Consider the following 11,663-nt stretch of genomic DNA (forward strand, 5'->3'; position numbering starts at 1 on the left):
CCAAGTATTGCTTTCCGCCTCTCCTTGTGAACACAGAAAATCCTCGCTGGGCTGGAGCACAAAAACGGTGAGATCAAGCCAAAGAGTAGGAGAAGGTGGGGTCTTGTTCCCAGGCCGACAAAGGGTTCCGATGACTGGGCTGACTGGGCTGACTTGGATTTCAGCCCCTCCCGCACCAGGACTGACCTGACAAACAAGAAGAGACAGAGCGACGAGACTCTCTGCAGGCAAGTGTGCGCTTCTGTCTGTAAAGGACTGGACCTGGGGTTTGCGAGGGACCCTTACCCATCTGACGATGCTTTCTCTCGAGTGTGACCTGAGCCATGTTCTCTCGTTTCAGATTTGAGAGTGTTTTGGACCTGAAGCCCTCTGAGCCCATGGGGACAGGAAACAGCGCCCCGACCCAGACTTCGTATCAGAGGCGAGACACGCCGACCCTGAGATCCTCGGCCAAGCAGCACTACCTGAAGCACTCCCGATACTTGCCAGGTAATAGAAACAACTCCATTTTCTCTGACCGTTGAAAAGAAACCATTTCCCTGGAATCCCATGTTCACAGAGGTTCTGTTTTGGAAGGCAGTTGGGGCTTCTCTTCAGAACTGGTGGGAACATCATAAAAATAGTTGCTGGAGCCCAGGCCTCATATTTTTAGTTTTTATAGTTGCCTAAGATAAGAAATTTAGTAGCAGATACTGGGTCCAGCCCCCAGGGAGGGAGTAACTGGTAAGAGCCAGGCAGCATGCCTGAGGTCTCTTTCCACACCCCCCACCCCCGCGGAAATCTGCAGTGCCTGACACAAGTGGGGATGCAGGCATCTAGAGGGAAAGTGGTTTGGCTTGAGGTTAAGGTCAAGGCAGCCTTGGACATTAGGGAGTCGGTGAGGGTTGTTGGTACAGACCGGAGCCATCAGTGTGGGATGACGAAGTGGTGTAGGTCAGGTGAGACGGTGGAATCTTGGGGGACAGAGGCAGAAAGAGGAGGGAAGGGATGCAGAGGTTGGGACTTTGGAGCAGAGGTGGAGAGGAACTTAGATGACAGAAAGGCGGTGGCCTGCGAAGGGGACACGTAGGAATGTCCAGGAGCACTAAAGCCCAGGACAGCACCAGAGGGCATCAAAACATAGGACATGGGACAGAGCTGTTGGTAACAGAAGTTTCAGACACCCCTGTCAGGCCACATACCAGAGAGGCAACATACTAAACCCAAAGACAGCACCTTTCCTTTTCACAGTCCATGTTTGCTTAGATTCTTGAGCCATAGAAACTTTTAGACAAATTGGGTTCTGCATTAATTTTATCTCTGAAGTCTGATGCATATTTTGAAAACATTTCTTCCCTGTTAGGAATAAACATAAGGAATGGCATCCTCCCGACTCCGGGCAAGGACTTTATTCCATCTAACCCGTGGTCTAGTTCTGGTTTGTCAGGAAAGTCTTCAGGGACGGTGTCAGTAATCAGCAAGATAAATTCAGGTGAGTACTAATTATTAACTCCCAAATGGCAAGAAGCAAATTTCTCTGGATGTGGCAGAGTGGGAACGGAGACGAGGGTTCCAATTGTGGGACCACGGAGGCCTTTCTGCTATGCAAACCCCGGGCCTCTCTTCCTGGCCTGTGCTCCTGTCTCAGAGCAGCAGGCCCTGGGGACCCAGCCCGCTCACGGGTCTACCTCCCGGAGTATCTGGCGGGAAAAGCATAGTCGTTCTTGGCTCCTGGAAAAAACAAAAAACACTTGACAGAGTCTGACCCTCTATGGTGCATGACCTCGAAAGTCAGTTCCAGCTTGTCCCCTCTGCTTGATTACCCAGCCCCTGCCAGGCCAACAAGACTTCCAGATGAAGATAGTTTGGGTGGCCCTCCCATTCTTTGTAAATAAGTAAAAGACATTTCCTGAGCTGTGCAGGCTGACTAACCCTGTTCCCAGCCGGCCAGTTTCCCACATGGCCATCCCTCACACGGCAGCCCTGCTCTCTGTGTTGCTCCCACTCCTCATTCCAAGTAAACATCTGGGCTGCACTTCTCCTGCCTTTATCCATTCCATGTGCATGTATTTCAAGGAATACAAAAAAGAAGAAGAAAATAATATAGCAACACCCACATACCCACTGTGAGCTTACAAAGTGAAATAGACCCCAAGGCCATGTCTAGGCCTTTCCCTCCCTCTCCCTCTGTCTCTCCCTCACCCAAGTCCCCCCTGATTCAGGTATTTATTATTTCTATGCTTTTTAAAATATAAATACATGAAGCACATAGTATAGTTTTGCATGTTTTAAAATGTATATGCCTATAATCCTGGATCTCCACTTCATTCATTTTAATAATTATATTATGTATGTAGCAATTACACATATATAGAATGTATGTCATATCATATATCATATTACATATACAATATATATAACCATACAATACCATCATTTATTACTTCTACTAGACCATATTTACTTATCCCTTCTCTTCTTGATGAACATGTAAGTTGTTGATGGTTTTTGCTATTAGAAAGCGTGCTGAAATGGGCCTTGCTGTGCACCTGTGTGGGGTTTCTCTGGATGTGATATAAACATGCTAGGTTGAAGGGTGTGCTCATCTTCGACTTCGCAGATATTGCCAGATGGCTCTCCGGTAGGGTGTGGGAGTTGTGCTGCATCCTTGATGACTCTTGGTACTGTCGAGACTAAAATTTGAGCTAATGTGATGGGTGTGAAATAGCATTTTCTGTGGCTTAAACTTGCATGTCCTGTTCACTAATGAGGTTGAGCATCTTGTGTTTATTGACTACATTTTTTCCCTTTTGTGACTTTATCTGTTCAAGTTCTCCTCTCCTTTTTCTTCATATCGGTCTATTCACCAAAAATGCAAAATCTGCTCCGGCTGACCACCACAGCTCCTCAGACAGGCATTCCAACCATGGTTCCTGCTCTGCTCTGAGTGATGGCCAAGGATGCTCTGTGTTGGGGAGACATAGAGCAGTTCTACTACTCAGTAACTCTTTTCTTAATGGCTAGAACTTCCATTGTATAATGGCCATAATAACAGTCTTCATTGTTCCATGTGTAGCTTTACGCCTTCATAGTAAGGCTTATAGATATTCATTCCCCCATCCAAGGCAAGTGGAATGCCTTGCTATATGTAAGGCATTCATTCCACTAACATCCTAGAATACTAAGATGAGTAGCTATAGTTCTGGTCCTTAAAGCACTCTCAAGATGGAAATGGCATTATAAGTGAATGTATTTAATATACTCCGTATTTTAATAATGGTTAATTGTTCTGATTACAGAGAAGAATACTTATATAGAATTACTTATAATCTATAATAATAAAAGTGTAATATGCTAATTAGACCGGATGTCCTTCCGAACAAAGCCTGGGCTGTAAGGGAAGCCTGGGCCCTGGGTACCTGCCTGTGGCTGGAGGGAAGCCGTGTCCCAGGTGCCAGAGAGAAGCTGGTGCTGGCAGCTGGGGGAAAGAAGGCCTACTCTTGCACGAATTTCGTGCATTGGGCCTCTAGTAGCTAAATAATTAACATAACCCTTGTGTTGATGAATAAGAGAGTGGTTAAATGTATTATGGTTTAGCCATATTGTAGAATTTGCATATACTGACATGCAATGATCATTGTTCTATATTATTATGAAGTGGAAAAAGCACGTTTCAGAACAGGCTAAACTGATTATACCAAAAGAAAAAAAATTCCAAATTTCCCTTTTCTCATACAAACCAACCCCCCTCCATTTGGGTGTGGGCTACAGGAGCAGCAGTTCCCCCCCCCTTCCCCCTGTACCCCCATCTTTCTGACAGTGTGGTGTGCTGGAATGCTCTGATCAGAATATGTTTTTATCATAATTCTTCCCCCTCCAAAAATAAAAACCTAATTCTTTATTTTTCTGTACTACTGTCCTTTAACCCTGTCATGTACATGTGACTTTGTAGTAATGAACTTTTGTTTTTGCAAATCAGTTGGTTCCGGCTCTACAAGTTCTAGTGGACTGACTGGAAACTACATTCCTTCCTTTCTGAAAAAAGAAGTTGGTTCTGCTGTGCAGAGGGTACACTTGGCACCTATTCCAGACCCTTCCCCTGGTAAGTTCCATTGTGGATTATTCATGAATTGATTCAACAAATAGTTATTGAACAACGGCTTTGTCGTTGCAGGCATGGATAGGCATGTTGTAGGTCTAGGATCCTCAAGCGAAGGGGACAGACAGACTCCCTGTCCTTGTGGACTTATACTCTATAGACAATAAGAGGGCCAGATAAGATGCTTATGAGTGTTGAGGAGAAAATAGAGCAGGCAGGAAGTAGAGATTGAGAATGAGGGAGTTGGAGGGTGGGGTGCAGATTGCAATTTTAGATAGGGTAGCCAAAGAAGACCTCATTGCGAAGGAGGTGAGTGAGCAAGTGGGCAATATAGTTGAGACTGTTTCAGACTTGGGATTCTGAGGTGTGTGGGCTTTTTAAAATATATATATATATATATATATATGTTTTTATTGATTTCAGAGAAGAAAGGAGAGGGAGAGAGAAACATCAGTGATGAGAGAGAGTCACTGATTGGCTGCCTCCTGCAAATTCCGCACTGAAGATCTAGCCTGCAACCTGGGCATGTGCCCTGACCGGGAATTGAACTGTGACCTTCTTGTTCATAGGTTGACGCTCAAACACTGAGCCACGCTGGTTTGGCACAGGTGTGTGGGCTTTGAGACAGGACAGGCCTGGCATATTCAGCGAATAGCAAGGAGACAGTACAGGGGTGGCATGAGTGAGAGGAGGGGAGTAGGAAGAGAGGGGGTCAGAGAGATGAGAAGACACCGCATGCTGTGAGGCCCTGCAGCTACCATGTGCACTTGGTCATTGACTCTGAGCAACATGAGAGCCGCTGGAAGGTTCTGAGCAGGGGAGTGAGGTGATTTGATATGCATCTTCCACGCTCACTCAAGAGCTGGCTGTCACTAGACTGAGAGAGCAAGATTGGAGGCAGCAACACTGATGGGCAGGCTAATTATCCAGGCAGGGGATGGCGCTGGCCTGAGCTGGGGTGCTAGTGGTTGGGTTGGGCCAGATTCTGGGTATATTTGGAAGGTAGAGCCAGTAGGATTTGCTGACAAATTACAAGTAGAATTTGAGAACAAGAGAGGAGTCAGGATTGACATCTGTATTTTTGGCCTGACACTATAGAATTAGGTGGTCTTTAATGGAGAAAGGGAAGACTATGAGCAGGAGGCGAAGTGCTCCTCTTGAAATCTCCTTTTCTCATATTTTTTGTTACTGAGATGCATTTATCTGCACCTGTTTGCATGGGTCCCCTACCAATCAGGCTCACCTGTCTCTTTCACTGCAGGTTATTCTTCCTTGAAGGCTGTGAGACCTCATCCTGGACGGCCTTTCTTCCACACCCAGCCTAGGAGCACTCCTGGGCTGATCCCACGGCCTCCGGCTGCCCAGCCAGTGCACGGCCGGACCGACTGGGCTTCCAAGTATGCCCCTCGGCGATGACAGTCGGGATCCCTTCCGTGGGGGAAAGCAGGACCCTGTCCCTCCGCCAACTGGCGTTCTCCCTGCAAGAAACTTTCGGATGGTGTAAAAGCAAACACATGCTTTACAGTTGTTCTTCTGAACTAAGACATTTCAATATTCTTTTTTAAAGTTTTTTTCTTAAATATTGATTTGTACAAAATTATTTTATTCTACTACTGGGTCCCATTATTTTCTTAAACAGCAGCATTTTGTACATATGGATTATGTTTTAGTGTTTTATACAGTCAACTTTGTAACAAACTTTTTAAAGATTAATTGATTTTCTTTTGGGGTTCCAGATAATATTTTATACAGATTTTTAAAAACGTAATAATATTGATGCAGTATTGCAACAGGGGTGCAATTTAAAGCTACATGACAGAGGGTTATTTACTCAACGCGTGCAGATATTTGTGAAGTGGTTAAATTTTAAATGTGGCACATGGGGTACCTCAGGCTTCCTTGGACTGACTTCAGCACTAGAAAATGGTCTTTTCAGTGTCACGTTATTGGTTTGATCTTTTGAGACTGCTGTGCCGTTCTGAAAGTACTGTTATATAATTAACTCATTTGGTTTGGTGTTTGTTCCCCAGCTGAAAGAACTCTAAGTAAATATTTTTTGAAATTTTTGTAACACCCTTTATTGTGGTTGGAGATAGCCAAATGAACCCAGGCTTTATCATGCTATGCCATTCCATTCTATTTCTTCCATTTTAAAAATCAAATTGTATCAGCACCACAAAAGGGAAGCTTTTCTAGCCACAAGATTCTCAACATAAAGGTGAATACAGTCAATTAAACTGATATCCCTGCCAAGATGCACGACCAAAAAGCTAAGTTTTGACACAGCAGATTTTTTATGATAATAACTGATAGGATTTTGCATTCAGCTCAGTTCTCCAGGCCTGGCTGGGAACACACTACAAATAATCTCCTCTCCTAGCCGAAATCTCAGGGCACCTTGGGAAGCAGAAAAGATTGGTGGCAGAGGAAGCCACAGTTACCATGACACTAGTGTCAGAGTGTGCCACATTTGAACTTTGACCTCTTAACCCTTGTGTAGTTTCTTCCAACAGTGAGAACTCTATTGGTTGGCAGTGGCTGTTCCACTGAGAGGAATGTTTACAGCAATTTTGAAAATGACAAAGCTAGTTTGGAGACAGAAAAAGACAAGAGGTCCACTCTCATCCATCTCTGTAGGACACATTTGCCTCCACTCATGGTTGCCTGACAGGCAAGAGGGAAGGGCACCTCCAGAGAATGTATTATAATCTCAATAGTGTATAGACTCATTCTCCCAGGGCTCAAGTGCTCTCATGTGGTTCCAGGTTCCAGGATATAGCAAGCTGAACCACAGGAAAGTGTCATTTTTGTAGGTTAAAATGAAATGATATGGTTCAGCCTAATAAGTTGGGAAATTACCACTTCAGTCTGTTAATAATACGTTGCAGCCTGACCTGAACCAATTACACCATGGCTCCCAAAAAGCGCTAACCTAAAGTCGGGAGTCATTTCTGTTTTGGAGAATCTGGCTCAAAAACATACTTGACCAAGCGCTATGATCCTAGGGCCGGGAGAAAAGCACATAATGGATGTGGACTTAATAGGTAATATTTTCCTGTTAACAAACTGGCGGCAGAGCTTCAGAAAATAAATATGTATGTGTAAGCACAACTTGAACCTGAATTCATTTCTGTATTATATTCTCAACTCATTCTCGAAAGCAACAGAAAATGTGTTTTCAGAGACAAGTCCTTTACTGAGGTTAATATTTATTTCCCTTTCTGTATTATGTATACAGAGTAAGTTAATCTGTAACCTTCCTCAGCTTGCTGGAAAGCTGGGTTTAAATTGTAAATACCCTGTAGAAAGCAAATGGATTGTGAATACCATATTCTTGAAACTCTAGCTTATGCTAAGGTCATTACTTTTTTTTAAATTGAAAAACTAGTTACCTGGTTAATACACATTATAAAGTGGTTTTTCTAATATTTCTGTAGGGCCCTAGCTGGTTTGGCTCAGTGGATAGAGCCTTGGAGTGAAGGGTCCTGGGTTCAATTTCTATCAAGGGCATGTACCTCGGTTACAGGCTCAATCCCCCATGTGGAGGCAACCAATCGTTGTGTGTCTCTCTGTCTCTCCCCTTCCACTCTCGCAAAAAAATCAATAGAAAAATATCCTCAGGTGAGGATTAACAAAAATTTTAAAAAATGATATTTTTGTAGGGTCCAAATTCAGAAAAATATTTCACTTTTCTTCCTCTTCCTCTTTCCTTTATTTATCTGAAAACAACTTCCTTTGGGAAGCTAAACATGTATTCATATGAAAGTCAAGAAACAGATGTTCAGCTGAGAAAACTAGAAAACTGGAAAAAAACTGTAAATTCTAAAGAACTAGCAAAATCCTATAAAGTACTCCCCCTTGCCCTGAAATGGGTAAAGGACAAATTGTGTATACAAGCTGTTTACTATAGAAGGAAAGAGTGACCTTTTTTTTTTTAGTGAAAAAAAAATATGCTACCTGTGCATGTATTTTTCATTTACTGTTGAATTGTAAAGCGTACTGCAAGACACCAAGAGGAACGACGAGTGTAACTGTACCCTCCATTACTATACCTCGTTTCCAGTCAGAAAGCTTCCCAGGGCGTCGGGCAACGGTACAGGGATGGCTCTTCTTTTGGGCCCAAAGGCTCAGTGACAGGTGTGCCCAGGCGTCCACATGTGAACTGCACAGGCACAAAAATTACCTGGTGTGATTGTTCATTTCACAATAAAATCTCATTCATTGCTAAGCCCTCACCCAGCTCATGTATGATAGGGTTTAAATAGGAAGAAAATAGATTTTCAAACAAGTTTTAAGACACATTTCACCCAAAGGACTAACTAACATCTATATCATCTTCTGGGATTCTCAAAGACTGAGTACAAGCAAGGCAACACATGTAAAAACCAACAATGCTTGTTTGTCGAGAATTGTCAAGATTTTGTCAAGAACTTTTGTTTCCCAGTACAAATCCCAGTACTGCTGGAGTTCATGGGCACCGTATTTCCTCATGAAGTAGCATTTCCCTTCCATCAAGCCATTGGTTTGTGCCATTTAGGAGAGAAAAAGAAAGTAGGCTGTATGTTTCAGCTCAGTGTATGACCAAAAGCAATATATGTGACATACTAATTATATATCATTTAAAGCATACTGTAGCAACTTGTTTGTTTAATATATGTGGTTAATTTTTAGAATTATTTTTACACTTTTCAACCAAAGTACTGTATTTTGTATAATTTATTGTGAGGACCTTCTCACAGAAACCATTAAGAAGACAGACTGGAGGCAAATATCACATTCATCTGTATTATTGGTTTCTTATAGACACTGTGCTAATGTGAATTTAAAATGACCTGAATAAGTAAATAGTCTTCTGATCTCAAATATCTGGGCAGTGGTAGAAATTTTAATCACCTGATTTGATTACAAGGGAGTAACTAAGAATATATTTATTTATAAAGCAAATATTCATAATGATGAGAAGATAGAGGACAGAAAACCACTTATGTAAGCCCCTCTGAAATAAAATGTTGCTTTTTGAATAGTTCATCCTAAGGTGTTTTAAAATGTTAATTTTACATTTATAAAATTCTGCTCCAAATAAAGTTATGGTTTAAGAAAAATTGATTTGAGTGTTCTGTTTTTGCTTTCATGTTCTTTCATCAAAAGATAACATTAGTATATTTTATAACTTTTTCTTAATACTTGTACGTTGTAAGTATATACTTAGAGCAGCAGTATGAAGAGTTATCCTGCAATGTGGAAGGTTTTATGTTTGTTTTTAATTTAGCCTTTAGTAAGTTAGATGACTAGAGATATTAAAAACAAGCACAGGCCAAAACTTCTTGTTTCTGATTTCATTGTGGTTAATACTTACCTTGTATGTTTTTAACTTTCACAGTGCACTCATGTGTACAATATAAACCTTCAAAAGAAAATCCACAGGAAATTCATTTCCCAAACATTCTTTGAATCCGCAACGGAATTTTGTAGGAATGTGATTTACCTACCGATCAGACTTGTATTGGTGAACCCCTATACATGCCCCTCATGATCAGAATACCACCAACTGACTGTAATCGTCAGCATTTGTCTAACCCAGGGGTGGGCAAACTTTTTGACTCGAGGGCCACAATGGGGTCTTAAACTGGACCGGAGGGCCGGAACAAAAGCATGGATGGAGTGTTTGTGTGAACTAATATAAATTCAAAGTAAACATCATTACATAAAAGGGTACGGTCTTTTTTTTTTTTTAGTTTTATTCATTTCAAACAGGCTGGATCCGGCCCGCGGGCCATAGTTTGCCCACAGCCTCTTGGCAAGGGTGCCCCTTCAGAAGCCGTGCAGATTCTAGCTCTCAGCCATCCTTCCTCTGCAAAAACCTGCTGTAGGATTTGGTCTGACTTTAGCCATCTATAAATATGGCTGAATTTAAGCCAATTGTTTCCCTTTTCATGGAGAGTTTACATATCAAGCTTCTCCTAAACTATGATTTAAAGCTCCTGATTTTTATTAAGGCAATTTTACATGCTACTGAGTAGGTGGCTGAAGGTTTAAAGATGATTTCCCAGAGCCTCTGAAAATGTATCAGGTTGGTAGGTGGACACCATGAATAAGACAGGGTGACTCAACCTCCAAGAAGAAAATGATTTCAGGAGCTTCCAAAGAAGAAAACGCCCTAAGGGTACCTGTCGTAGAATGGCAGAATTACTTTAACAGGACTTTTTTTATTCCTGCCCTCCCGCCACCCCCCTTGCCGCCCCAACAGGACTTTTTATTTCTCCACAAGGCTGTGCAATTAATAGAGCCCAATGGTACTGCCTTAGTTTCTCTTTCAGGTAAACAAGATTGCTTGGATGATGTGACCCTATTTTTAGTAGGTTGGAATATGAACTTGTCATTTTTGTAGGTTAGAAAAAAAAATAGTAAAGTATCAGCAATGTGATATGGTTCAACCAATTAGATATAAGGGAATGAAGATAAATAAGATTTTAAAAAAGTTAAAATAATGCTTGTGCTATCTAGTTCAATTAAAGTGAGTCCTTGTAGAAAGGTGTGTGAGAAAAAATGAGTCAAGAATGATCACTTGGAGGGGGTAAAGGTGGGGGATGGAAGATATCTGTAATACTATCAACAATAAAAATGTATATTTTTTTAAAAAAATGAATGATCACTTTCAGCAGGGCTGGAAAATGGGGCTTCCTACCTATGTTTGCGTGATAATCTGTGTTAGGTCAGAATTAGAAAGATGAAATTGAACATACTTATATCTGAAAGTGACTTTTCTGACTCTTAGGCTGCCAGCTATTCTTGATTTCCTTTATTTCTTGTTTTACATGCTTTCTCTAGATAAGCTCACCCTTTTGCTGCCAGTTTGATCCATGCCAGTCCTCCCTTCTCAGTCATCACTGGCCTATACAATTGTCTAGCGGACATTACCAATTGGATGGCTCATAGGAATGAAAGTCAAATCTGCTCATTGTTTCCCTCACCAGGCTTATGGAGCTAGGAACCAAGGCATCCTTCATTCAGTAAATATTCCTACTCTGTGTTCAGCATTATTCTAGGAGCAAGATATACTAGTACAAAAGTATGTGGTTAAAATGTGAAAATTCCTAACCTTATGGAATTCTATCAAATCTAGAGGCAACAAAATAAAAAATATATATTAGATGACAATAAATGTGATGAAAAATAGGCAAGGGAAGTGGAAAAGGAAATGTGTTTTTGTATGTTGGGGGTGTCATTTTAAATTTTTTTCTTTCTCCCTTCCCCAACTCATCCTTCATATTTTATACCTCTTTAATATCTCACCTTTCCTTACCTATCTTCTTCAAACTAGAATTCTACTTGAATTCACACATTTCTGGGTGAAAATAATCAAAATCTAGTCAAACAAAAACAAAAATATAGGTAATTCTGTAATGGAACGAAAATTTTTTGTTGCAAAATTAGAAAAGGAAGGCAGACTGCCACGTGCAGCGCCTCATTTGGATGTGTCTGGAGTCTTGGAAGCTTGACTACCCTACGTTCTCCTACAAATGGACCTTGAGAGCTTGTTTGGAGGTTCTAGCAGGGGAGCGCAGCTACTCGTATACCCTTGACC

General features: G+C 41.6%; 1 protein-coding gene across 4 annotated transcripts in view; it reads left to right on the forward strand.

Moving 5' to 3' along the window:
- CILK1 (ciliogenesis associated kinase 1) overlaps positions 1-7,638 on the forward strand; it is a 54,172-nt gene extending 46,534 nt beyond the window's left edge. For all 4 annotated transcript variants that reach the window (XM_036317476.1, XM_036317479.1, XM_036317477.1 and 1 more), the window contains 5 exons: positions 37-227; positions 341-489; positions 1,343-1,471; positions 3,959-4,081; positions 5,340-7,638. In XM_036317476.1, coding sequence (XP_036173369.1) covers positions 37-227; positions 341-489; positions 1,343-1,471; positions 3,959-4,081; positions 5,340-5,494 — 747 coding nt within the window. In that variant the 3' untranslated portion in view covers positions 5,495-7,638. The remainder of the gene's footprint in view (positions 1-36; positions 228-340; positions 490-1,342; positions 1,472-3,958; positions 4,082-5,339) is intronic.
- Positions 7,639-11,663: the final 4,025 nt, after the last annotated feature.

Source organism: Myotis myotis, unplaced genomic scaffold (assembly GCF_014108235.1).
Source record: "Myotis myotis isolate mMyoMyo1 unplaced genomic scaffold, mMyoMyo1.p scaffold_m19_p_7, whole genome shotgun sequence".
Lineage (NCBI taxonomy): Eukaryota > Metazoa > Chordata > Mammalia > Chiroptera > Vespertilionidae > Myotis > Myotis myotis.